This window comes from Gouania willdenowi, chromosome 4 (assembly GCF_900634775.1).
Source record: "Gouania willdenowi chromosome 4, fGouWil2.1, whole genome shotgun sequence".
Lineage (NCBI taxonomy): Eukaryota > Metazoa > Chordata > Actinopteri > Blenniiformes > Gobiesocidae > Gouania > Gouania willdenowi.
The window spans coordinates 6,661,193-6,684,047 of NC_041047.1; the positions used below are offsets into that span (position 1 = coordinate 6,661,193).

At 36.7% G+C, this 22,855-nt stretch overlaps 1 protein-coding gene across 4 annotated transcripts in view; it reads left to right on the forward strand.

Annotated features, from left to right (window-relative positions):
- atp11b (ATPase phospholipid transporting 11B) overlaps window positions 1–22,726 on the forward strand; it is a 68,572-nt gene extending 45,846 nt beyond the window's left edge. The window contains exons 27-31 of one of the 4 annotated variants that reach the window (XR_003673854.1): window positions 458–561; window positions 1,259–1,424; window positions 4,086–4,171; window positions 12,857–13,020; window positions 21,044–21,180. Coding sequence is in view for 3 of the 4 variants with exons in the window: in XM_028443738.1 (XP_028299539.1) it covers window positions 458–561; window positions 1,259–1,424; window positions 12,857–13,020; window positions 21,044–21,122 (513 nt within the window). In the remaining variant the exon portion in view is untranslated. Of the gene's footprint in view, window positions 1–457; window positions 562–1,258; window positions 1,425–4,085; window positions 4,172–8,782; window positions 9,161–12,856; window positions 13,021–21,043 lie in introns of those variants that run through there. The other 3 variants (XM_028443740.1, XM_028443738.1, XM_028443739.1) reach the window with 3 other exon arrangements.
- Window positions 22,727–22,855: the final 129 nt, after the last annotated feature.

Below are 22,855 nucleotides of genomic sequence, written 5' to 3' on the forward strand. Positions count from 1 at the left end.
TAGTGTAGTGCAGTACTTTACCTCGTTGCCCAAAAAAAGTTATATTGTTACTGTAAAACTTTATAACACGTTACCCTCAACACTGAGTGCTTGAAGACTGAAAATCAGCAGACAGGTGAGGATGTGCATGTTGAAGCTCATTTTACACCTCTAAAACAGTTCTGCATTATATGAGCGTCATTGATATGATTATTAATTATTAAAATTATTATCCAATTGTCTCTAGATCTCAATGCAACACCAAGTCTGTGGGATGTGCACTTTGTTAAAGGTCTAGTGACGTCCGTGCTTTGATTTCCAGGACAGTTTTGACAATAAAATGAGTGACTATTATGCAGATATTCTTATAGTCTGATTAATACTATTTCAGTAAAAAGCTCCCATTCATTTAGTAATAAAAAGGTGCTGATGTAATTTAATTTCCCTCTAATGTTTGTTTGTGTGTGTGTGATGACAGCTTGCATTGGAGACTCACTTCTGGACATGGATCAGTCATTTTGTGACGTGGGGGTCCATTGCCTTTTATTTCATCTTCTCTCTTTTCTATGGGGGCATCATCTGGTAAGAACAGCTTCTTTTGTATTTATAAATCTGGTTTTTAAGATGTCTATTTGATCACTGTTTCCTTTGTACCGTATTAATTATTTAATAATATATTTTCTTTTCTTTCTCTGTTTTTCTTTGGGTTTTTTTTCATTCAAATATGTTTATTTACTCTGACAAAATAGTTTTATAGTAACAAAAAAACTAAATAAATACAAAATTTTGCAGTACAAAAGTATAAATCATAAATAAAAGTAAAATGGTAGTAAATGTGTATGCGAGATTATTACAAGAATAAAGCATCAAACAGCTCTATGGTTCTGATCGTATTTTCTATTTGGCTGAAAGACATTCATGTGTAAACTACTGAGTAACCTCTTGGTGTGGGGTAATAACGTGCTTCTGTTATTTGTCATTTAACTGTAGAAATGAATTAAGTCCCACTTTAACCTTTTCAGCCGCCTCACAGACAGACATGCAGGAGCCACAGGTTTTTTTTAAGTCAGACATCAGTAGTCGTCATTAGACGCTCGATTCTGGGAATAATAAAAGTCATCTGAGCAGCCAGACTCTAACTGCCACTAAACCCTGAATTTATTGTGAGCGGGCGGAGTGAGGCCACCCTTTCTGCCTCCCTCGTTTGTTCTTTAAATGCTACATTTGACAGCGGTTACAGCCTGTAAACCGTTTGTCTCTCTGATTCCTTTGTATCCAGGCCCTTCCTGCACACCCAGGACATGTACTTTGTCTTCGTGCAGCTGCTGTCCAGTGGTTCGGCCTGGTTTGCGATCATCATCATCGTCATAACTTGTCTCTTCCCAGATGTGGTGAAAAAGGTCTTCTACAGACACCTAAAGCCCACCAACACACAGAAGAGTCAGGTAACAAGAGACACAATGAATGATGTTGGGATAAATGCATATATATATATATATATATATATAAATGCATGGCATTATTAAAGGATGGCTGCTTTTCTCCATGTAACTATTATATTAGCAGAGATTTGACTGCATTCGATCTTATCAGAATATATTGTAGGGTTGTTAAACTCATTTTTGCTCAGGGGCCAAATATAGAGCGGTTTGATCTCAAGTGGGCCAGATTTTTGGAGGCAAAAAAGCAAATTCGACACTATTGTGCCCTAGTTTGCATTTCTATCCATAAATGATATATTGAATCTAAGGCACCCACAATATCCAAACAATAATTAACAGAAATCAGTCCTTGCATGATCTTCACCTTGTTACATATTTTAGTGTCATTTTTAGGGCAATTATGTGCTATGGTTTGAACGAAGTTGCAGGATTTCTGAAAAATTGAGAATTCTTTCCACAATTTGAGAAAAATTGTAAGCCCTGTTGTGGAATTTCATTGAATTTGTTACATTTTGACAGACTGGGATATCTACAGCTGAATTATTTGGTAATTTACACAATGAGTCCTGTTTTATTTACTTTGTCCTGTGGGCTGAGTAGGATGCTCTAAAGCAGGGGTTCTCATGATGCCTTCAAGAAACTAAGAATATTTTTTGAACAATTAGAGCCCATTTTTGCTTATTTTTACCATTTTTCTGCAACTCCACCAAACTTGCCATATTTCAACCTATTTTCATCACTTTTCTTACCATATTTTTGCTCCTTTTAATGTATTTTTGCTACAATTTCTGCCACTTCTCCATTAGTTTCAATGCCTTTCTTGTATATTTTTTCCACTTTCAAGACATTTTCACCACTTATAAACAATTTCCACCACTTTTCCACCTGACGTCGCATTTGTTGACCCATTGTCACTTTTAACCTCTTTTCACCATATTTCTACCACTTTTCAGCAAATATTGCCACTTTAAATCCTTTTTACCACTTTTCTGTCTGTTTTTATCCACTCTAATTTGCAAGTTTTAACCAATTTGTTGTTTTTTTTTTTTTTTAGTCCCATTTCACCACCATTTCCATCATTTTTGTCACTTTTAACCCATTTTGTTTCCGATTAAAACAAGGCTTTACATCTTTAATATGACTATATACTATGGCCCAAATAATGATAAACTTCCTGGATAACAGTGGATATTATTCAGATAAAGAAATAAATAAATGTCGTTATCACAGATTCATAGAACAATGGACCGTCATTTTGCTCGACTTTATGGATGGGCCCCAAAAATCTCTCCCCTTTATTCCCCCTTATAGATGGTCCTGTCTCCACATGACTGTTCTTCAATGTTCATGTCTGTGTTAAACCACCTTCAGCTACAGTGGGGGGCCCCGGTCTCTGACACCTTTATTTTGGGGGTTGCAGGCTGAAAAGGTTGAGAACCACTGCTCTAAAGGGCCTGATTTGGCCCCTGGGCCTCAGTTTGACCCACATGGTGTAGTGTGTCAGGTTTACCTACCTCTAACACTAACTCTTTGTGCCTCTGTTATGCATAAGATTTCTCCTGGTTATTTGCAGTCAGTGAATGTGTAAAAGTACCAAAGTCTTGTGACAATGATGTATTGGCTAAAAGCTAAATAATTGATATTACACACCGGCTGTTCCTAAAGCAGATACAGGCTGAGGCTGCCTGAGAAACCTAATCAGAGTTTTAGCAGCAGGACAAATTAAAGCCATTCAACCCAAAGCTGGAGAGCTAAAAACACAGTGAAGTATGTCTCAATTGTGTTCAAATGCTGTGAAATGTTTCATTGTGTTTTTTACCTCTGTGGTCTGGAGTTACTCGCTCCTAAACAGGAACAGCATGGTGTTTGTAGACACTGCATGACTGCCTGCTGATAATCACATAGACACACACAACAGTGTTTTAAAGACTCACACTGGGGCGGTTTGGACTCGTCCAGCTGGACAATGTTTATGTTATTTTACATCAGGGGTGTCAAACCCATTGTAGTTCAGGGGGCAAATACAGAGCAGTTTGACCTCATTACAGATTTTATGTGGGAAAACAAGTTATTTCAACATCATTGTCCCCCTGTTTGCATGTCTACGTAGACATAAATTACAAAATATGTAAGAAACCAACAATATTCAAGCAATAAGTGATAGATATCAGTTCCAACAGGATCTTCACTTTAATTTTTATTTTATTTTGTGACCAATTTTTATTTAATTATGGGAAATATTATTTTTATATCTTTATTTCAGACACACATTATGTAATAATTTTATTTTGGAAGACATTTTTGTTTTTTCTAACAATTTAACGTTAAAAAAAATCATGCAATATAAGCACCAGGAAATCTGTGAGCCCCAGCTAATATTGTTGTCTCCTTTACACAGTGATTCGGATATTGGCCCCCGGGCCATGAGTTTGACACGTTTTAGATCGTCCTTCACTGGAATTCTCTGGGAGAACCTTTTCCGATCCCATGTGGCGTTTCTTGCTTTCTGCTCTAACTCTTGTCCTGTTTTGTCTTTCAGTGTCTTTACTGTGAGAGTGTGGATTTTCTGTGTAATTTATGTGTAAGTGTGTGTGTTCTCTGACCCGTCTCTGTGGTTTTTGTTGTTTTTTGGCCCTCTCCTCTGCCTGTGCTCTCCCGGTGTAGATGTATTCCAATCGTGTGGCGATAGGTGATGACTTCATCGCTCTGCAGCCGTTGTCCAGAGCCAAGAGCCAGCTCGGCAAACTTAGGTAGAAGACTTTAGACTGAACCTCACCAGATATTAGTAGAAGAATTACAATTGATTAAATAAAGCAAATATACCAGGAGTGCTTAATACAAACTATATTTATTTTCTAAATATTATTGCAGCTCCCATTGATTTCAAGGACTTTTTCGAAAGACTCTATGCTGATTTTTCCAATGCTGCCCCCCATTTAATCTGTTTATTTTAAGTCACTCCTTAAAACAAGGATCTGAAGCAGTAATGTCCTTATAGTAACCTATGAAACCAAAACACTGTAGATCTTTAGCCATGAGATTTAAAAAAAATTCTAACACGAATCGCATTAAACCCCAGGAGTGTGTGCTTAGTTTTAAGGGAAGTTTTACTAATTACAAAAAGAACACAATAATAATGAATAAATTCAACATATTACAGCAACAAAGTTCATAAAGTATGAGGGGACTTCAGTTGGAAAGTAGCTAAAGTCCTTTATCTGTCTTATTTACGGACTAGAATGTTCATTATTTATGCATTGTCTCTTCCAAAAAAAACGAAATTGAAATCATTTATAGTAATTTTAAAATAATTTTTAATAGTATGCTCTGGTTAACACTTATTTTAGACATCAAATAGATTAAGAAAGATCATTATTTTAGGACTTTTTATTTTTTATTTCTCTACAGTAATGTAGTTGCCTTACTAGTTTTAGCATTAGTGTGAATGACATACAGTATATCCAGTCTATATTTAACATGTGATTTTAAAATGAATATTTTAGAGTGTTTTAATGTTTTGAAGAGGCACCTAAATGTTAAAAAAGGGGGAAGTATTTCCTTCTATTTTCTTTTCCTTGAACAAGCACCCCTGTGTGATATCCTTTATTCAATCAAACACAACAAAGTTGTAGCTTTGTTCTTTCAACAGCAGTATCTCAACTGCAGAGATGTCTGTTTGATGTGATGCAGGGTCTTGTTTCATGTCTGTGAGTCGTGCATGCACACAAATCAGCCAATCAGCTTTCTCTGTGTGCCCAATGGAAAAGTCGACCATTTTGGTTTTTTTGGGGTGTCTAAAGAAGACTGTGATGTTAAACTTTTAAACCATTGCATGAGTGGGTGACCTCCGATTTTCACTGCATGGTGCTGTCATCATTATTACCCATTATTATCCCCCCCCCCCCCCCCCCCCCCCACGTGCTACATTGACAGATGGATATAGGTATGATATAGGGACTGTTTAAAGACACTATTATAGTTGTAACCCTCTGCACCAACACACAATCCCTCTGGCAAGGTTTTACACTTGTGGCACATCGTTTTAATGTGATGCATGTTGAAGCAATTCAGACCAATCATTGGTCACTTTAAGAATGGGGAAATGTGCTAATTCAGAAGCCCTCAGACTGCATGGTTTCATACAAGTCGTTGACCCATCAGGGCTGCATGGACGCTACCTTTGAACCTGTCTGAGATCAGCATGAGGAGGCATGACAGCCATGACTTATCACAGATTATCTTCATTATAGCTGATATCACAAAAAGATCTGCAAGGAAAGGCTTATAAATGGTCTATTATTATTATTTCAAAAACCAACTGCATCTTTATTGATAATTTTAGAAGTAATTACTGGTAAGTTGTCTATTCCAGTTTTGGTGCTTTTTTATAGGGTAATTCCATGTCATTTCAACAAATTTTCATGGCATCCAATGCAATCCTGGAATTTTTAGGTACACTGAACATTTTTTCTTTGATCGGATGAATGCTTTTTGAGATATGGACAATTTAGTGAGGTTTGTATGTGTCGATTTATTTTTCTTCCATTTTCAGCTTTTAATATCTCAAAAATGACACCACATAGGAAACTGAAATTTATTATAGTAAAACAGCTCCACCTATTCTCTCAGAATATTTAAGAATATCTGCTATACATCCTATCTGGTGGACATGCCTGGAAAAAAGTTTTTCCGGGGTGTCAGACAAAACATGTATGGGTCTTCAGTAAACAACTTTACATATGCTTCAGCTCCATGTAATTTCATCAGCTTTGAGTTATGTACATAGACTGTTCATATCACTAATGACCAGTCACATATATGCATTGGTTATTGGGTGACAGTCTCTTGAATTCCCAAAAAATACTTTTTATATATTTATTTTCATTGGCCCATAACTACATGTGGGAATATAAGGAAAAAAATCTGATCTCTGTTTTAATTTATAGTATAAAGATTACTCGTTCTTGTGATATAAAACAATCTTTCTTGAGGCAACTTATTTTGGACTCAATCTTTGGGTTATTTCACCATTCACGGATATTGAAAATCCTTTACATGAGGCCATTGTAGCTTCCCTCTGTGACTTATATTCATTTATTGATTTTTTATTTTTTTATTCATAAAATATGTAAATAAGGATGAGTGAAAATCGACACATACCCCCCTCACTAAATTGGGGATATCTCAAAAAGTATTCATCCATTAACCAAAAATTTACAATGTGCATATTGAATAATCACAGAACAATTAGTAAAAAAAAAATTCTGAATTTTTTGGGACAGAAGTGCGTGGACCATTAGTGAAATGACATTGAATGACCCTATATTGAATATAGCGTTTAATTCAGTGCCTTTTTTGTTGTATGTTTGAGTATTTTCCAAGTGCAGCAGAATGCAAAAATTGCGTTTTCTAAACTTTTTTAATCCCACACATGTAAATGTAAACTGACAAATTTAAATGCCTTTTATGCATCTATATATTATATAACAACTGAGCAAAATAACTGGTAATCAGCTCAAAAAAAAGATTTTTGAAAAGTAGGATGTTTGTGAAGCTTTAAAAAAAACCTTTGACAATATAGACAGAGAATATTTAAATCAAACCACTGATTAGAGTCAAACTATATTTTTTTTTTAAGTTGGCTTGAAGAGAAAAATGCAAAAATAGTGTTTCTTCCATTGGATTCAAAATCAAGACGTTTACTAGTCGAGCATGAAATGAATATTCAGGCTCTTTTTTCTCATTACGTACAATGTGATCACCAAAATACCCAGAGGACTCCTCTGGGTTGCTTTCCTTCTTTGTGGCTGTGATGTATTCAGCAGCAGGTTAATTAGTAGCTTGCTAATGCTAATAGATTTTTGTCTTTGTGGGCTTCCCTTGAGACGACTTTAACATGCCGGGATCATCTTTGTGCTCATTCGGTGGCAGTTTAAAAGAAATTTAAAAAAAATCAAATTCTAACCTAAATCTAAAGCAAGCATTTTTGTTATCCACCATCACCAATCCCCATGATGCTAAATATATAATCAATAAACATGTTCTCTGTCAGATGGAGAGAAATGTTAAATCAGGGATAAAAACACAATTTTTTCATGCAAACTGAACAGAGGTTTGTTTTTTAACTTTTGTACAGGAGATATAATTTTTGCAAATTTTCCTAATCCTAAAAAATGCAGTAAATGCATGCAAAATTAATTAAACTCAAAACTTTGTGGAAAAAAAAAAATCAAGCTTAAAGATATAAACAGCTGAAGAGCAAAAGCACGACAAATCTGAAAAAGAAGATCTATTTAGTGTTAATCAATTAATTTTATTAAGAGATAAAATGATGGATAGATTCAGGTTCACTAGTTTATTATCTACAGAGATGATGTAAAGTGAGGGTCTGTTATTCATTTGTCTGCACTGACTCGCTGACTATAGTCGTTTGGCTCAATGATTCTCTGTAAAACCAACACCGCAAATCACATCCACTCTGTTCTTGAATTTAGAGTTAATGATTAAATCTATAAAAAAACAAAAGACAGGACATTCTCAAACTTGTTTGGGCATTTCCCACTTTGAACGAAGGTGCATTTTCAAGCCCCATCTGCGCAATATATTGAACTAACGGAACAAGAAAATCATATTTCATAATAAATCAAAAATAGAAAACTAAATTGAACTACTCACCTGCATGTAAAACAAATGAAAAAGTGCAGGAGTCAAAAATACAGGAAATAAAGAAACATTGTTTGCAATCTGTGACAAAAAGCTTAAAAAAACAAAAAAGGAAATTCAGTGCACGTCTAAAATACACCAAAACTAAATTAAACAAATCACCTGCTCAAATTTAAAAATGTTAGTTAATGACTAAATAGTTAATTAGTTGATAATACAGGAAATAAAGGAACATTGTTTGCAATTTGTGGCAAAAGGTTCAAGAAAACCGAAAAGTTCAGTCATTTTAAATAATTGTTTTTGCACGTAAGTTCAAAGTTACATTTTTCCCCAGTTGCATATCTAATAGTCTAATAAATTATTGCTCTTTTAATTTCTGCTACATTTTTAGGTTTTTCATAATGACTTTCTTTGTGTGTAGGCTTTATTTTTAGTGTTAATGATCTCAAAAAAGGCATTTGGCATGAAATTGAAAAGTTACGTCTATTCCCCACCATGGGGTGCGCAACACACTTTGAGAAGCACTGCACTAGATAAATATGTCGGAGTTTCCTAATTCGATTGTCAGATAATGTTTAATTGAACGTTTCATGCTGGAGGTGGATCTGTTTGGTTTTCCTGGTCAACGTGTGGCCTGTTAACTGTGGACCTGTTTGTGGAGCCAGCCGGGCTCACTGTGAGCGTCTTGTGTCCTTCAGATGGACGAGGGTGAGGGTTCAGTCAGCCCAGAATATGACCCTGTTAAAGCCCAGCGGAGCCCAGGGGAGGACAATTGGCACCTGCTAGCTGCTTATCCTCCCCCTGCTGCCCCCGGCCCTGAGCCATGCTCCCCTAGGTAGTACCACACATGTCTCTCCCATTGTGCTCATCCACACCAAGACCGACAGGAAGTGTTCACCCTCCACAGTCGCTCCAGTCCCCATGCATGCTGCTGCCACTTTATCCTTTTATTTCTAGTTGTAAACTAGTATGAATAGACTCCATGCTTTCACACCCAGTCATTATTAAATGACCCCCCGACCCCCCTTTATCCTGTAATGCAGTGATTCCCAACCAAGGCTAAGTGTACATAGAAATTGTTATTAAACAAGCTCCATGTTGATATGGTGATTTTTTTATTTTGTGCCTTAATTCTGGGGAAAGCAATAAAAAAGCTAAGCCTAAAATTAGGGATGCACGATATTGGTTTTGTCCGATATGCCGATATTTTGCACTTCATTTTGCTGCTAGCCAATATTTTTCCCCCACACCTAATTGAAGAGAACATCTAGTTTCTGCGGTGTATTTAACGTACAGAATTATTCTGCAGACTCTTTATCATATTGGCTCTCTGGAAAACAAAGAATCATTCCTTGTGCAAAATAAGATATTTATTCATGACAATTGTTTTTAAACCAAGCAATGGAGATACTTGCAGCCTATCCTATTTCAAACAGTTACTAACTACTTGTATTTAATGTTTGAATCATAAAAACAAGCATTTATACAAGATTCAAGCATTTGATAACCAAGCAATGAGTATATACTGTCTACTATATACTATTAGTATAATTCAGATGATTAGGGTTCCCACTGAAGTATACTTCCAGGATTCTCCACCTTTGAACATTCTGAAAGCATTTTAAGTGAGAAAATGAACACATAGAATATCAACATGTGGCCATTTGATCCATAAAACTGACAGAAAGCATTTAATGCCAACATTGCAGAGCACCATTGTGCAACTGACAAAAGTTACTGTTAACTTCAAAACAAGAGCCCTATTTACAAAAGTGTTAAAAACTAATGGAAGACAAGAACAGATGCTTTTGTTTTGAAAAGGTGTTTGACTTTTAGCTTGAAGCCGGTCCCAGGACCATTTTACGTTCCACTCGCAATGCATCATGGGGCGGTTGAGTATGACTAGTGTGCCCACCGTGCATACATAAAAAATGTCCCTATATAGTATACATCTGGGTTATTTCTCACGTACTCAATCTTTCCATACTATCTAATGTGAACACACTTCATACTAATTTTAACATCAGACTTAGTATGAGTTGTAGATTAGTTTGTGATTTAGAACACAGCCTATATCAGAGTTATATATGATGGGGGAAAAAAATAACTTGTGTGGAAATAAATTCAATGAATAATTCTACTTTGAGATTGTTGAGTGCCTCTTACATCACTTAATTTACAAGCACTCCTGCAGTCTGCTCCTCAAGCGCAAGATGATGCTCTTAGTCCCGTCTACGTACTGTATATGATGTCTATGGGTTGATCAAGGAAGAATAACCTGTTATTTTATTGTTTATTTATATTGACGGAATTGCCGATGTCCGATACTTTTAGATTTTAAAGCCAATAACGTGCCGATAATTAGTGATTCACCGAAATTCCGGCCACCGAAAATGGCCCAAAAGTTTTTTGCCAAAACACTTTTCTCAACAAACATTATGTTGTAATGATGCAGGCAAACACTGCAGTTACAATTGGAATGTGTTAATTTTAGAGCCATAAATGCAATGGGACTAATAATTTGCATAATGATTGATTTCTGGTTTTTGGCTTTGGTTTTTTCATTTTCACTTTTGGCCAATAATTTTAATTTCATTGCATCTCTACCGATAATATTGTGCATCACCAGCCAAAATAATGGCCTGAATGCTAAGTGACAGCGTTCAGGTTTAGGTGATACAGAACATAAGAAAGGTTGGGAACCACTGCTGGAATGCATAACACTGAGTTTTCCTACCCTTATATTTTCATAACTGTGCCCATCTTTAACTTAACTTGGTCTCAGTTCACCCCTCAGTGTGTTTTAGTCAGGGAGGAGTTCAGAGTTTAGACAGAGATGATGCTGTTGGCATGCCAACCTCATACTTCATTTCCTGTGCTTAGTGTGTTGCTTGCTTGTGTTACTCTTGCAATTGGTCTATTGGTTTTATCTTTGTTTAATTAGCTACTGACGTGATTACCAATCATCATCAGAAAACTAACATTACACCAGACTTTTAAAGACATAAAAAGACCACAACTCTTACAGTATGTCACTGTGTGTGAATGCAGTTAACTGCCTGTAGAAGAGTCATAAAATACCCTCGACCTGTGCAGTGGCTGAACTCATTACATTGTGCAGCGTCATCTTTGGCCAATATGTTTAAGATTTTCCAGTGGTTTAGACGGATGGAGCTGAAAAAATAATGAATGCTCCTTTCGTTTTGTTTTGTGTTATTACTTTTTGCTGGCAGGAAAAATTCCTTTTTTTTTTTTTAAATCTCAATTCAGCTTCATTTTTTGTGTGTTCTGCTGATAAAAATAACAAAACCAGCAGCATGAGCCATTAAGGCTGTGGCAGATATGGGCAGGAAATGGGGAAAACGTATTTTGTTAGAATATTACATTAAGTTTGTTTTTATTTATGTGTTGTCAAAGTAAGAAATGTTTTGTTCCCTATTCTAAAAGCTACAGTAGTGTTTCTGTTCTGTCAAAAATCGATGAAATAAAGGATGAGCTTATCTGACTGAATCCATTTCCAACACAGAGGACACACTTAAACTAATTTACACTCGGACCAAACCAAACTGCAGGTTGTTTGTTTTCAGGGTTCTCACTAGCTTCTGAGCGTAGGGCCCCCTACGATGCAATTTTGGTCCCCTACAGTGTGATGTTGCCCCCTACGCAGTGTTTCAACCAGCATAGGGGGCTTTTCTGTTGTTTTTTCCTTCTTTAATCGGTACCGTCTTAATAATTCCATAACAGTCCCAAAATTACTGTGAATCCCACATGATACCTGATTTAAATTTGAAAGGCGCATCTTTGAATCAAATGTTATTTCTTGTCTGTACAGTGTCTCAACAAATAACTTTTGGCAAAAATAAGACGACTAATGATTGGAATCAATTTGACTGACAATTGACAGTTACAAACTTGTGGAAAACTTTGGCACAATTATGGCAAAGTGGGCTTCTGCCTGATTTATTTTTTGTACAAAAACGTATGTTTGTTATTATTACCAAACATGCTGCAGTTGATGTCCGCATATTAGCTCAATTATTTCTGCTTTTGTAGCCTTCCCTACTGAGAATTGGCTTTATATTTGATGTAAATCTCTATTTTTTTTTCCCAGGCGGACTACAGATTTCTGTATTTAAAACATGATTTATTGTCACTCAATATCATATATTTCAAAAATTTCATATCTCCTATTACCACAAAGGGTCCTCCTTCAATCTGAACAAAAATGAGCCATGTACGTCATTTAGAAGCTCAGAAAAACATTAGTTGTCATGGGTATGTGATTTTTTTTTTTTTTTTTTTTTGAGAAAAGTGGTTGAAGCTCAACAGGTTAAAGTAAGGCAGTAACAAAGATATAGATTTAAAAAACGTTAGCTTTACTTTACAAAATGTGGCTGTCAGGGTTATAAATTTCCAGGGGGACATGCCCACTGACCCTCCTACAACACTTGCACCGGCGGTGCTTGCTCGTGCACCTTGCGATCCCTCTAAACTGTGAAAAATTCCTGGTGAGAACCCTGGTTTTATTTTATGTTTTTGTTGCTTATAAGTTTTCATCAGTTGTTTTTTTTTTTTACAACATTTCACTCCCTGGTGATGCATGCTTCATGTTACCTGTGGTTCACCTCTATTGCTGTGACTGCATGGTATCTTTCAGTCACCTTCATCATCTTGGTGGTAAAAAAAAACCCAAAACTTATAATTAGCTTTAATGCTTCTCTCCCGCTCTCTTCTGCTTGTGTGCATCTCCTCTCCTCTCTCCCATCCTGCAGCCTCTATCAGCCGCCTCGACGCAGGACCTCAGCTGTGTGGAGTCCCTGTGCTGCTACCAACATGGGCAGAGCGGCTGTTACCGCATGGCCTGCCTCATGGAGCAAATGACCGGACAGTGCAAGGCCAGCGCCAACAACTGCCACGTTCCCAGCCGCAACAACAGGTGGGGCAGAACGCAGCAGCCTCCGGAAACATTGATTATGAATCCCGACGAACCCTCCGCGACGCTTACGCTCAAAAATTTGGGCTTGAGCCCCGACTGTTACAGCCCGTAATGGGACTGCGATTTTACTGTAAGTCTTTGCCGTTTGGTCACAGTGATTGGGGAAAGGTTTTGGTGGCGGGGCAAAAGCTGGGTTTTGGGTGGGACACCTCTGCAGCGTTCTGGGCCTGAAGCTGAAGTGGATGTTTGGGTTGGGACTTTACTGCTCAGGCCATCATCAGCTGCAGTATTTTTGATCTTCCATCAAAGCTGAAGCTCTTGATTATTAAGCAGACAGAATGTATCCATACATCATTTAACCAAAACCAATGATTGAATAAGCTATGATGGCCACGCCTTCTGGAGAGCATGCAGGTGTGGGTGCCAGGTTGGGTTTGGGTCACAGTATTTTTGTATCTAATGGTGACCAGGCTGAACTCTCTGTCTTTGTGTTTGTCGCCCGTGCAGACGGGCGTTTGTTTGTCTCTCTGCTCATGTGCCTGCGTCTCAATCGTATGCTATGATCTGTTGTCCTGTCGAACCTCTAGTCTTTTCAATAATGCTCGAATGTTGGTGTCAAAACAAGGGTTGATCATGAAGTTTATAAGATACATTTTAAAATGTGTAATGCACTTTAACAGGTGAGACCTCATCATAAATCATCTGAATGCACGTTATTGTTTTTTTTTTTTCATTCCAACCTAAATGATTGATAAGTGAGTTTTAAAGGCACCAGCGCGCAGTGATATTAAAACATGACCAGTGTTTTTCAACCTTGGGGTCCTGGCCTCATGTGTGGTTGCCCGGAATTCAAATGGGCAACTATGTAAATAGTTAATTAAATAATGAAAATTAAATATATAGTTTTTTTTTTTTTTTTTTTTTTTTTTATTGTTATTCTTTTTCAAATAAAAACACCACACACAATTTCAAATAACTGTATTGTATACTTTCACTTTCTCAAATATGAATCTCAAAAGAACACTGTATACAAATTTAATAGATAATGAAATAATAATGAAAATTAAAATTATATTTTTACAATTTTTTAAATCAGTAACTTTTTTCAAATTAAAACACCACACACAATCTCAAATAACTGCATTTTATTCTTTCACTTCCTCAAATATAAATCTACTTGTAAAAAAAAAATACAGTATAGAAGTTAAATAGGTAAAAAAAATAATAATGAAAATTATAATTATATTTTTGCAATTGTGATGTCAAAATGGGGTCACGACCCAAAAAAGGTTGAGAACCACTGGTTTAGAACATGATGGTTTAAAGCTGCAGATCCACTGTGTGACAAAAACCAATCCCTCCCTGAGACTGTTTTTAGCCTAGCGTAGCTGTAAAGATGCTAACGCTGAGCTCACACTTTGTCCCCATCTGCCTAGTCGGCAGTTTCCACTGACTCCTGTTTGCCTGAATCCCATGGACAATGTGTGGGGGGTGGGTCATTGATTGATTGACCCGATCGGCCCTTTCTGCCGCGTAATCAATATTCCCCACAACATCCTGAGACTCGGTGGTAATGAAGATGTAGCATTCCTGTGGTTTGTTGTTGTGCACCTGGCACAGATTTAAGTGTTAGCCGACATGTTAATTCATGGATTGAGTCTGCAGGAGCAGTGACAGGGCGGTATTGATTGGTCCATCCATTTAACCCTTTAGTAACAGCTCACAGGTTCAGAAATCATGTATTATTTATTACACTGTCTTTGGACATTTGATTTATTGGTTATCCACTGTTAAATTAATCAATTTCTGTCGCTGACTCTGTGTTTTCTGCTGGAAAAGCAAGAAGACACAAAACCCTTTATTATCCCAGTAAAATTGACACTATCTGCAGGATTTAATTAAGATGAATTTTCGTCTGCAGAAGTGATGGATTTGTACGAAGCAGCCAGTAGATTCTCTCATTTGTCCTGCCTGAGGGATAAATATACCTTTTTTGTGTGATTTAAATGATATGTACAATGACAGTTGTTTGTTAATAGGCCTAAAGCTGAATCTGCAGCTTGATTTACTCGTGTCCCTTTCATCTGTTGTCTTTATTCTGGCCTCGCTTTCCTTTAAATCAGAGGTTTAGGGTGGAAATACATTTTCGACACACATTTGGCCTTAATGCTAGGAAACTGCCATAGTGGATTGGGATTATATCCACCCATTCCTGTATTCTATGCCCAATGAGTGCAAAGAGCATATAGCAAGCGTATATTTACAGCTATTATGATACATATTGTATTTATCTCCTATTTATTGGAAGCCCGACATTAGACGGCTGCTTGAAATCACAATAAACATGAATGATGCCACTATCAGACAGCTGAGTCTCCATCCAAAAAGAGAATTATATTATATTACATTATAAAAATAAACCCAGTAAATATCCTTAAATTAAAAAATAAAAAAAACATGTTAACTTACTAGAATTTTTAACATTCTGCTTTGTTTTTAAAGGTGCAATATGTAAAACCTTTTATTACTAAAAAGTTTGGACACAAACTGCTTGATAAATGCGCTTATTGGGACGTTTAATGCAAACTCTGAACTAAAAGGTTTGCCACATTAAAGAGTAAATAAACTCAAAAACTGTTTTTTTCTTCTCCTGAAAAAACTTTAATATCCCTAAATAAAGAAAAAAAAATTCTCCAAATTTTAGCTTACTATTTTGTTTTGAAAGGTGCAATATGTAAAACCTTTTATTAATAAAAAAAAAAAAAAATGTGGACAGTTTGATAAATGCACTTAATGCAAACTCTAAGCTTAAAACCATTTTTTTTCCTCTTGAAAACTAACATATTTTGGTATGAAGTAATGTGGTTGATTGATTTGAATTGTGATCAAATTAATTAAATTAGGTTTATTTTGTTGTAAAAAAAAAAAAAAATGTAAGAATGAGTGCCCTCTATGGGTGTTAACACGACTATTACAATTCTTACGTCACTGTTGGCCCCACCCCTCCTATAAAAACTAGCAGCTGTTAACTATTGACATTGCAAAGATCACATGTGTCAATCTCGAGGCTCGGGGCCCAAATCAGGCCCTTTGGAGTATCCGTTTCGGCCCGCAGGTGAAAGAAAAAAGGACAGTGAAAATATGAGTTATTGTGTAAATTACCAAATAATTTATTTGTAGATATCTCAGCCCCTCCAATGACACAAACTCATATATTTTTCCATTTTGTTGAAATATGTTTTGTATTCTTGCAATTTCCTTCAAATTATTCTACAAAATTTACCCAAATTAAATTTAAAGATCAAGGAAATTTAAAGAAAAATCTGTAACTTATTTCTTGAATATTGTCGCTTCCTTACATACTTTCTATATCAATTATAAGCGGAAGTGCAAACTAAGGTACATTATGTTGAAATTGCTGGTTTTTGCGCGTGAAATCTGTGGCCCACTTGAGATTAAACTGGTCCGTAAAATGAGTTTCTCACCCCTGGCATAGATTGTCCTTCGTAGATCTTATAGTATAGAGTGGGTGTGTCTTAACTGCAGCACTTTTGGAAAACCAATGGGAGAAACACTATCAACACTGGAGCCACTTTCACACTGCTCTCTCTCATAGACACAGTACATGGAGGTGGCGCCCTTCCCGTGCGTGGGCGTGGTTCCAGTGCTTCTAACTGACACGCCCCCAGTGTTTCAGAGCAGAGAGAAATTTCAAATTTGGCTCAGTGTTTAATGATACATCTTTCTGTAATGTGACAAACTCACATTTATTTCTGCTTTGCACAGACTTTAAATTCAGTCAAATTGTTGAACTCAATAAAGCAAACGTTTTTTTTTGTTTTGTTTTTTTTTCTTTTGTACTTGAGATATAATTCTTGCAAAGCTCCCTAACACAAAACAAACACGTCCAATATCCATAAAACTCAAATAAATATCTAATTAAAAAAAAATTAACCCTAAAGCGTACATTAATCTTAAAGACATTTACCGGTAACTAAAGAGCAAAAGCACAACAAATCTGTAGACGAGGATCTATTTGGTCTTTATCGATTGATTTTATTAAGAGATGTAGAGATGACTGCTTGTTGTCACACATGAAACACAAACTGAATTGGGCAGCTCAACACTGCCACCCAGAGTGTGAAGTGGCATTACACAGCAGGACATTGTTTCATGTCCTGTACCTTTAAGATGAGGTTGTAAAAGCTCACATCCAACATTCAAGCATCTGCGCTCACCTCTTTTTTTTTCTTTCCCGTTGTTTGAATGAATTATTTTAAATCGGATGGAGACTCAGCTGCTTCTAGAATCAGCAAAGTCAACCAGAGAGGCTGCTGGGAAGTGTAGTCTCTGGGAGGCTTTTAATCTGCTACTTCCAGTACGCGTTAACCGTTTTTCTACTCGATCCTGAAGCCTTATACGTGCTTTTGAGCAGAGGCCGACGATGAGGGCGTGCTTGTTTTCCAAGCCGGGGGAATTCCTGTTGGGTGGAGTCAGTCACTCGACTCGGCTACGAAACAAGAAAGCCCACATTCTATCTCTTTGCATGGGGGCAGCTGTTGCCTTTGATGTTTTGTATACTATGTAAACGTGTGTGTTCCTTTGTCTTTGCTTCTGACCTCTCTGTGTGTGTCTTCGTCCTGTATCTTGAATCTGCATAATGTTACTCGACCTTGCTGATTAATTATTCATGTGATGTAAATGTCCCCTATGTGTGTATGTCTGTGTGTGTGCTTGATCTTGTCGTAAATCTGCCCGTTTCTTCTTCTCCTGGGTTCATGTTGCTGCTGCTGCTGCTGAATGAACTGTGATGGTGGTGATGATCACATGGTGCGTTTTCAGAATAAATCCCAGTGATATTAACCATAAATAATCTCTACTAGTATCACCTTTAGAGTACATGTGCTCAATTTAGGTTTATTAGTGCGCAATTACATTTTACTAGTGGAGCAAAAAGTGTCACTAGTTCTACTAATAAGCCTTATATGCTAATAGGGGGCGGGGAAAGCATATTCAGGCTTCCCATTAGCGTTTGAAAATATTCCAACCAATCAGGGAGCTAGATTTGGTTATAATCCCTCCTACTTCATTAGCATTAGTTCTATCTGGTGAATCTTTTGGCCTTACCAGAACTACTAGTAAACTAAAATCAGTTTACTAGTACTGCTAGTGACAAGTACTGCTAGTGACTAGTACTGCTAGTAGACTCATTAGTAGTTTTATTACTAAAGGTTTTGGGCGCACAAGTAGACATTACTAGTAAAGCAAAATCCTCTACTAGTAGGCAGTTATATTTCATATTTACTAGTAGCTCCAAACTGACTACTAGTAGATGATTTTGCTTTACCAAAGTTATAATTAAATGACAATGTTAATACCAGTGTTTTTCAACCTTGGGGAGAGTTTGGTTCTAAACCCATCGTCCACATTTCACAGAGCGTCGGTGACGAAGGTCGTGAGAATTATTCATGAACATTTCCAACTAAAATGCCAAGTGAGAGCGACACAAATGTGACTCAAGTGTTATCTTGTAGCAGCTTCTTCTTCTTCTTCTTCTGTGATGCAGTTAGTAGGCGGAGCTTAGACTGTATGAAGATCAGCTACAGCAGGAAGTGGTGACTCAGACTTTACACTTTGGAGAATGAAAGAAGCGTTTTATCCCCTGATGGATTGTGCACATGTTCGTTGTGACGCCAGTGTTCCAGATGCTTGTGTTATTGTTGTTTTGTGTTATTTTTGTGGTTATTTTGTGTTGCTTTTTATTCATATACTGTGAGTAACACAAGTCTCTTCTCAGCTCCTCCTTTGATCACCTGCTGCTTACATTTCAAACTCAGCTTTATTTTGAAAAGTCTTTGTGACAGAAATCCTGAACTTACTGTAACTTCTAAAACGGATCATTTTCAGAATTTGGAAATAGAATAAATGACATTCTGAATTCTGAGGTTTTTTTTTAATTTTCTGTGTTTTTTTATTCTTGTTTCAATTTGTACAATAGAAAATCAGGTATAAAATGTAACTTGTTACAGATGATTGATTGGATTAAGGTTTAGGGGATTCGTTTTAGTGCTTTTTATTGATCTGAGCTTGTTCAAAAGCAGCGTTCAGGTCATAATCACTGAAGATACAAACATTTGATGATGAAGTCATTTCAAAAGCTAATGTGATGATAGTCAATCAGATGTTCTCAACTGGTGGGTCAGGACCTGAAGTTGGTCACAGATCTGTTTTACGTGGCTGATTGGTTCCTTTAATTTGAAAGGACATCGCATTATGTCATGACTTCTATTCTTACTTTGAACAGCAGGAGGCAGTATTTTGCTACTTGTGTTTTTCAGTATTTCAGTCTCTGAAGAAAAAAAGTACATCTTACCTGTGGATAAAGTAAGAAAAAAAAGAAAATGATGGATGAGTTAGTTTTTAATTTCAAGATAAAATAATATTAAGACTTGACTCTTGATTTTTTTTTTTTAATAAAGTTTATGCAAATTTAAAGACTTAATTTTCTACGGAATAGGATTAGGGCCACTGAAAAAAAAACAAAAAAAAAACAGATCCAATAGTGGGAAAAAAATCAAGACAAAAAAAGATAACCATATAATTTAAAAAAGCGTTCTACAAATGTGATTATTTTTGTTTTAGTTTTCCAGTGGCCCTAATCATCTTCCCTAGTTTTCTCCTTAAAGCCAATAAAGGTACATTTTACAGCTTATTTTGTGTTGAACAATGATAATATGATACATGACTTGATTTGCAATGTTTGTTAGTGTATTTTAGCTGCTTGTTCAGGGGTTATTGATGGAGGGTCATGAAACCAGTTCAGCTGTAATAAAACTAATATTCTCACAGATGTTTCCTTTAAATCTGTGAATATTATTATTATTATTACCAGGTGATGAACGTCCTGATCAGTTATTTGGAGGTGATGAGGAGAGACTTTGATACTTTTTTTTTTTACTAACATCTCATCCATTACTAACTCATTCATCACTCCTCTGCTTCTCCCTGCTGAGCTGTAATCCACAGCACGCAGAGAGATTGACTGAAACAACACACACACACACACACACACACACACACACACTAACTAATACAGGACGGACCGACACAAAAACAGACGAGTACGACTTGACGGTCCCGAGTAAATAAATAACCAACACTATTGTGAAGAGTGACTGACATGGACAGACAAACAACAGACGATGGATTCATCAACATTACAGTAAATGTACCAGAGTTAGTCTAATGGTTATATCTGCTGTTTCTGAGTAGACGTTAAATGTCATCCTAAAAACTAAATCTATCAACATTAGTGTAATAAAAATGTCACATTTTAAAACAACATTACTTTATCATTCAACTTAAATTCATCATTAAATAATTCAATACATATTTTAAATAGAAATATAGAATAAAATGTAAGTGCAATACTAATGTTGTATATACTGTCTGCTATATACTATTAGTATGATTAAGATCTTGACCCACTAAAGTGTACTTCCAAGTTTCCCAAGATGCATTTCAAACCTACAACAACACAAACCAGAATCACACAATTATTCTCTACTTTTGAAAGTTCTGAAAACATTTTTAGTGAGAAAATGACCAAGTAGAATATCAACATGTGCTCATTTGATCCATAAAAAAAAGAAAATAGCTAATAGAGAACAAAAGGAGATACTTTTATTTTGAAAAGGGGATGTTGACTCTTAGCTTAAAGCAATGCATCATGGGGCGGTTGAGTATGACTAGTGTGCCCATCGTCACTGTGCATACTTAAAAAAAAAATCCCTGATATAGTATATACATCAGGGTATTTCTCATGTACTCACTCTTTCTATACTATCTAATGTGAACGCACTACAAACTCATTGTAACACCAGACTTAGTATTAGTAGTACGTTAGTATTACAACACAGCCAAAGACTCACAGAGATAAATGATGACAGACATAAATAGACGCTCACAGATGGACTCCTGCTTCTCCTCCTCCTAACACTCGCTCCCTGCTGCCTGTTTTCAGGTCTTGGAGCGACACGGAGAACTTCTGCTCCAACGATCGCAGCTTCCTGACGTTGTCGCCCATCGAGGCCACCTGTTGAGACACACACACACACATGCATATACGCACACACACACACACACACGTGGACGGGCCTGGACCACAGCTCTGCTTAGAGTCTCCATCCCACCCTGTCATCCTCTCATTATCATTTTTAAACTTGCCTCAGATCAAACTCTGAGGAGACGCTGAACGAACACAAGGATTCCATCATTTGATCACATTTACACACATCTGACAAAAATAAAAAAAATGACCCGAAAACTCGACGCAGATTTGTGGAATGAGTTTGGACAAAGCATCACACACAGCTGTAACAGACGGAGCCTGAAAGGGAAGAAGCTTCCGTAGCATCTGGAGCATCTGCTCTGTGGTACCAAAGACCACGCGCGTGACTCTTGTGCCTCCTGATTGTACTTAGCTCAGTGTATTAGAGTATTTATCCAAGCCTTCGGTCTGAAGGAGGCCGGATGTTCAATAAGCCATAAGATGCAGAGTTCATATCAGATAGGAAACCTCGTTCCCCTAACGATGCCTTTTCTCAATCAGCCCGACGAGCGACAGACGACTCAGCATTTTAGTCCCAGACGATCCAAGAACGTCTTGGTTTTATGAGATGCCTTTAATGACGAGACGTCTTTTTCTCCAGTCGCTGCTGATTTAGGTGACGGAATGTTTTCTACGAGATGTTTAAAGGAAAAGCAGAGAGTTTGCACAAAGTCATTGTTCACCTTTCGCCATGACTCATCGTTTTGCTCTCATGTACAGCGTACATTTTAGGACATTTTCAGGTCTCAGAGTGAGTCATTGGATATCAGGAAAACCTCTCTCATTTGTCAGACCAAACGGACCCATGACTCAGCTAAACCACCGTCAGATGAAAAGGCCTCAGGCTTCAAAATAAAAGTCGTCATTTTATTTTGAAGGAACTGGAAATACACATGACAAAGTCATTTGAAAAGCAGTTCTTTCCTTTTATTTTTTAAAAGTTAAGACACATCAACATATTGTTTGATTAATAAATACATAGTTACATGTAACGTTATATATCTGAACCTTTAAAAAAAAAAAATAGAAAATACTCTAATATCTGATGCACCACATATTGATGACGTCATGTGTATTTCCGGTTTCTTCAAAATACAATGTCAGGTCATGTTTTACGTCCTCAGGCTGTGAAGTCAGACGACTTATTTTAAAGCCTGAGGCCGTGTCATTTGACTGAGGTTTTGCTGAGTCATAAGTCCATTTGGTCTGATAAATGACAGAGTGATACCTCACCCTGAGGATGTCCTAGAATGTTCATTGTACTCATGTTGATTTTCACCTCTTGTTCTTTTCATCAGCTGTGTTTGTTTGTGTGTGGAAGGTTTTTTTCTGCTCGTCCCACATTTAAAAACAAACCCGTGCTGCATCTTTCTGTAACGGAGATTAAATATAATGTTTCTCTTTGTTTATTCCATCTGTTGACGTCAGTGCAGATTTATTTATTACTTTTGTTTCCTGTTTTGTATTTTTTTTTTTGGTGCATCCGTAGATGAGACGCTAACCTCTTCTCTTGGATTGATGCGAATTTAAACCTCAAGGAGAAGCTGAAGCTAACATCTGATTTTCAGAATAAAATAAAGAAGTGGTTAAAAACTGGCTTGTATATTTTATGTCCGTGTCCAGGGTAGGCGAGGCTTTAAGGGACTGGCGTTGCTTTATTTAATGAAACATCTGACAGCTTTTCTCCAAAATGAGTTTACACCAAAAATGTTAGAAAGAAATTAG